This window comes from Taudactylus pleione, unplaced genomic scaffold, assembly GCF_031769625.1.
Source record: "Taudactylus pleione unplaced genomic scaffold, aTauple2 ptg000092l, whole genome shotgun sequence".
Lineage (NCBI taxonomy): Eukaryota > Metazoa > Chordata > Amphibia > Anura > Myobatrachidae > Taudactylus > Taudactylus pleione.
The window spans coordinates 13,679,909-13,685,908 of record NW_028284494.1 but is presented as its reverse complement, the minus strand read 5'-3'; the positions used below and the strand labels follow the sequence as shown (position 1 = coordinate 13,685,908).

The 6,000-nt window shown below is 46.1% G+C and overlaps 1 protein-coding gene across 1 annotated transcript in view; it reads right to left on the bottom strand.

Moving 5' to 3' along the window:
- Positions 1 to 382: 382 nt before the first annotated feature.
- Positions 383 to 6,000, bottom strand: part of EMB (embigin) — a 42,175-nt gene continuing 36,557 nt past the window's right edge. The window contains exon 9 of the mRNA XM_088469495.1: positions 383 to 3,658. Coding sequence (XP_088325621.1) covers positions 3,656 to 3,658 — 3 coding nt within the window. The 3' untranslated portion in view covers positions 383 to 3,655. The remainder of the gene's footprint in view (positions 3,659 to 6,000) is intronic.

Below are 6,000 nucleotides of genomic sequence, written 5' to 3'. Positions count from 1 at the left end.
CCCAGCCACACTCGCAATTGAGTAGTGACCGGCCTGGCAGTTGCGACCGGGCCCCTTTGGGGTGGGCAGAAGTAATTCATCATGCAAACAAGGCAGGCGTGGCGGGGCAGTTATTATTTACTATTAGCCACGGCAGAGATGCGATTTGTGCCCCTTAGCCATCGGGGCCCCTCAGAACCTCGGGGCCCGGCACAGCTGTACCCCCCTGTCGCCGGGCCTGCTCGCCACCTGCAATCTCATATGGCTGCACTGTGTGTGTTACGCATTTGGGGCTGTCAATTGGTAGTAATGTGAATACCGCTTATTACGCACAAGCTCCTGTCACCTCTCTGATGAGGCCATTGTGGCTACCTAATAATTCAGTCACGGCTGCACTAATATATTTATTTTCACTGAAGGCAAAATACAGGTGAATAGTTGTTCTTTAGAGTGTTAGCACACACATTCAAGGCTACATTGATAGAATCTGTAAAAAAATATACAGTCCTCTAGCTTTGAAATTATATTTCATTGACTATAATTTATAATAAAGTAGGGGTCACTTAGATGTTCAAAGTTGACCCTGCATCGTAACAAGATATACTACTGTGATAAAAAGATACATTAGGATATATTGTTAAGGTTACATAGGGAGAAGGGTTCTGCAATTATATTCACTCACAGCTCTACCAACATATAAAATACTATATTATTGAAGTCTTATTTTCACATTATTGCTGTTTAAAAGCAGATATACATTAGCAGAAGTACAGTAAGTTCCTAATTAACAATTCCTAGGACATTGCCAGCAAGGTCACTGTGTACAGCCAATTGGTGATAAGCAGCATCTAGCTCTACAGACATAGACAATAGATAGCACACAATGGTGACACAGAGATAGATGTAATGGTGGGTACACACCTAGCAGATATATCTGCAGACCGAGTGATCTGCAGATATATCTGTAGATGATGGTTGTTCATACACACTGAACGACCATTATCTTCCAGGCAACCGCGGGTCCCACTGCTGCTGCATGTGTACGGGCGGTCTGTAGATATATATGTCCATCGGCTGTGCAGCACAGCCAATGCGATATGTCTGTGAACGACCCTGGTACACACTGGCCAACGGGCACCAGATATATTGGCCGATCAATTGATCGGCCAATATATCTGTCAGCGTGTACCCAGCTGAAGCATTGGAGAGCGATAAAGTGGAAAGAGATAAAGTACCAACCAATCAGCTCCTGTCATGTTTCAAATACAGGGCGGGTTGTACTACGCATTGCATTATGGATGCGGTACGTTTCGCCACTTATTGGGTACATACCAAATTAATAACGCCGGTATGTACCTAGATTGCAAAGGATAGATCTTACAAAAAGAGCTGTCCTTTGGGAAGAGGGGATTTTCGGGATTATGACCCAGAAGTTCCTCTGTGCATACGTCGGGTGACACGTGCGCCGCAGGGGATGCTAGGAGGGATCCGATTGCATCCTTCTCAATAAGCCTCTCAATGTGAAGAGAAGCCCATCGGCTTCTATTGGGCAACGGCGTCGCCCACTGTGGCCAAGACTTAGAAAAGTGCAGTTTTCCGAATTTTGCCCACATTTTCCCCTTAGTACATCCGGCCGACTAAAGTGACAGATAAGACTGGCTGGTACTTTATCTCTCTCCAATTAATTTCTCTCCAAGGCTTAGGGCCTGATTCAGAGGTGCTCGCAAAATGCGAGCGCTCGCCCTGAATCAGGGTGGCCGCATGTTTTTTTTTGTTCAGCCTCCTGGCCGCTCGCTAAGCTGTGGGTGACCAACCACAGCTTTAGCGAGCGGCCAGATGATGGTCTCGACCATCGGGCTTGCAATGAGACCCTTGTGGTAGGGTCTCATCCGTCGCAAGCCCCAGTGAGCTTACAGCTCTAATAGAGCCGGAAGCTCACCACTGACATCAGGAGTGACGACCCCAAAATGGCAGGCATTCGGGAACGCCTCGGTTCGGCCAGCCACCTAACCTCCCCCCCCAGCCCGCCTACCATATGGGGCGTGCAGTCGATCAACATCGACAGCTCCCCCTTTTGGATGAGAGCGCCGGAGCGAGTGATTTCGCACTGCCCGGCCATCGACCCGCTTGCAAGCACATAGCGCTTGCGAGTGGGTCTGAATCAGGCCCTTAGTTCATACTGTATCCCGCATATATGTATAGAATTCATTCACTGCTTCAGGACACAATGATGTACAGTTTGTCTTTGGCCCACCCAGCCAGAACTGGAACGGTGAATGTACTATAGTGAATGTTGGAAAGAACCATAAGCACAAGGCAATGCAGTGGTCAGTCCGAGCATTCACTGCCAATGCTGTGTGCTCTGTGGATGAGTTTCTATATGCAATGTAGGCTATACAGATAGCCTAATTCTAAGTTTGCTACATAATATTGCACATCTCTACCCTTTTAACAAACTCTTATTCTGTACAGCCAAAAATCATAACATGTCTAGAGTATAGGCAGGGCCGAAACTAGGATTTCTGTCACCCGGGGCAAGGCAGTAATTTGGCGCCCCCCCTGCCAGTAAGGTTACACCAGGGTCCCCCCTGGCAGCACAGTAAGGTGACATCAGGGTCGCCCACTACACCACATTAAGGTGACATCAGGGTCCTCCCCAGCAGCACAGTAAGGTGGCACTGTGGTGCCCCCAAGCAGCACAGTAACAGTGAGGAAAGTGACCTCATTCAATGTCCTTCCTCTGCTGCTGCTGGTTACTGGCCCCGCTCACTCTACAGTCACTGGGAAGTTGCAGCCAGCAAATAGACACTTCCTATCTGTGGAACACAGGGGACAGGGCTTGGTGAAATGCACAATGCAGGAACACAAGGAAGGCAGGGGGTGGGGACAGAGAAAAGGCAGGTTGATGAAAAGAGGGAGGGGTCAGGAGGAAGGCAGGGGGTGGGGACATAGGACGGGCCTGAGACGGAAGGCGGAGGACTGTGATTGGGAGGAAGCAGTGATCTAGTGGAAAGCAGAACGCTGGACAGAGGGAATAAATGGGGTGGTGAGGCAGAGGATCTGGGCTCAGAAGGCAGTGGACGAGCTTGGGAGGAAGACGTGGCGGAGACATAAAACGGGGCTCAGGAAGGAACTGACAGATGGCCAGTCTGGCCCTGTTTCTGGCCATCTCCTTGGTGCCCCCCCTAGTTGCGGCCCTGGTATAGACAATTATTTATCATAGACTGGTATATATAGGAACCAGCTCTTCAACACACCGTTCGTTTAAAAGACACCTTGATTTATTTTTAGGTTCTTTGTCTTTGGTTGAAAAACAGCATTTAAACTAAAGTGGTCTGCTTTCCTGCAAGAATAAAGGGGATGGATACCCCTGGCCAAATTGCATGAGTCCTTACAATAGGCCGCAAGGCTCACCAGCAGCGTGGATTACGTGGAAACAAAGGGCATCACAACTGGGATATGAGTTGATGACATGACGGTAACAATAGGATTCCCTCTGTAGCCAGCTAGGCAAACAAAGAGAGCTGTTCTATGGATTTATCAGTGGTCGGTAGAATATTTGTTTGGAAGCAATGAATCAGACAGCCAGGATCATTGTAGGTATGTGATTCAGTTTGGATGGTTTTACAGTGCACATTGATGAAGGTTGATGTGGAACACTGTGGGTCACCTGTAGTCACTGTATTGGGAAAACACAAAGAAACACAACATAAGGGAGCGGATAAGACAAAGTTAAAGCTGACTATATTCATAGCTTCTTCTACACCTTTCAGTAGAGTGATATTGAGAAATAGAATATGCAGATTGTCTGTCCTGTGTATTCTGTGCATGCAACGTCTTCCTTACGGCTCCAACATAATTCTATTATTCCTCCTTTAAAGAGTCAAACCCACAATTCCCATTTCTTGGAATTAACTAAAGATGAGCGGTTCAGCTCTACTCGGTTAAATTCGGATCTGGAAAACGGCATCTTATTGGCTATCTGGCTCTCATGTGTTTTGGATAGCCAATAAGATAATTCCGAACTTACGCTAATTTGGCGAAAAGAACCGAGTAGAACCGAACCGCTCATCTCTAGTTCTAATAACTCCTCTTCATACTAATGGCTCAGATTAATTCTCCCTATTTACAGCTTTTTATCTCCCAATCACATTACCATCTTAGTGACATTATCCTTTCCTTACAGAGACAGTCACAATTACAGATTGTCCACATGGGCGTTTCATTATTACAAAGATAATAGATTATAATATTACTAATAATACAAAGTTAATCTTGACATCAATTTTATCTTTTATTTAATAAGAATAAAGGAAGAAATGCAGATTAAACTCGTTAATGAAGTCTTCATGTAATCGTGGTTAAATATCAAAGTGCGAATGGGGAGGAAACATTTAATTCCATTATTAATGTTGCAGCTAATTATAACTCTCATCTCTCTTGTAACACTGCTCCATTCCGAGCCCTCAGTTCCCCTTATTATTCATCTTTATCCAATTTCTTGTGTCATTCCCCTTCTCTGTCTGCATTACATTTGGTGAAGGTAGTGGATTAGATAATTGCTACTGAAGATCCTCAAAACTCTTGCACGTAGGGATGGCGTACGCATCAGAGGCACCCTAGGGTCAAGCCCCCATTGGAAGCCAAAACCAGAGGTGCTGCACTCCCCCTCCCCTTCTGCACACTTTATACCATTTGTGCATTGAAGGTGAGGTGGTGTTTTCTTTTTTTGGGAGCGTGATCCTGGGCTCTGACATTATATCCCAGCATCGCATGCTCCGTCCTTTACCAACATGGAGGAGCAGCAGCCGGTAGATGACAAGCTTACCTGTGTGAGGTCACCATGGTGAAAATAAAGACGTATACTCAGTGATTTAGGCACCCTCTAAATCCTGGCACCCTTGATAACTGTTTCAGTTTGCCTAGTGGCCATGCTTTGTGCTGTCCCCATACCTCCCAACATATTGAAGGTGGGATGAGGGACCCACTGCATGCACCAAAAAAATGGATGTGGCCTCATGACAGGTGGGTATGGGCTTGTGTCATGCCCCCAGTTTCATCACTCTGGGGGCATGTCCAGTACCCTTCAAGCTGCTGGACTGCCTCCAGGCTCCCCAGTGCACTGATAGGTGCCGTGTACATGCACATGGGGGAGAGTGCTTCTCCTAACCCCCCCAGGTGGTACAGCTGACAGTGCCTATAGCAGGACTGGCCCGCTTAAAGCGGAACTGGCATGCCTAAAGCAGGACAGTTGGGGGGTATCTGTACCTACTGTAGGTACTTAAAGAACTCTGAAGTTATACAAACAACAATGCTTATACATTCCATAAATTAATTATTAATAGGACATCATTCTATTTTTACAGTTTAATACTTTTAATACTCCTGCATATTGGCAGAGTTTGGCTGAGTGCGCTAAATGCTCAGCAGGTGGGCTTATGGAGGTGAGACCACACAGCAGATTGGCTTAACCAGGGTTTTGGTTTATTAATCTGGAGTACATGCAAGCATGGGGAGAATATACAACCTCCACACAGTTAGGGCCATGGTGGGAAACATGATGTTTATGCCTTTAAATCAAACGGCAATACTCTGTCCTGCTTTAGTCCAAAGGAAATTTCAATTAAGTCATGGGAATAGATGGTACCACTTGATCAAATATAGGCACAAGAAGTTGATATAAAATAGCTAGAATAAGAGCCACATGGGCCTGGGGCTGAAAATGTTCATGGGTCTATACTCAAAAGGGGAGTGGGTGTGGCCAGATCCATGTGGGCATGTGCTTTGTCGGTGTGGCCAGATCCATGTGGGCGTGTGCACTCCCTACACTATCAGCCCCACTGTCTTCTTAAATACATAAAATTGGAAAAATTGCATAATTTTGTGAGAAAACTAGTAAAACAATTTTAATACTTATGATTTATGGCTGAATGTGTGACCAGTTAGGCAGCTGGAACATCATCATGCTGACATGATGATGGGCCTATTTTTTATAGAGAGGCCTGGAGCTGTATCTCTATC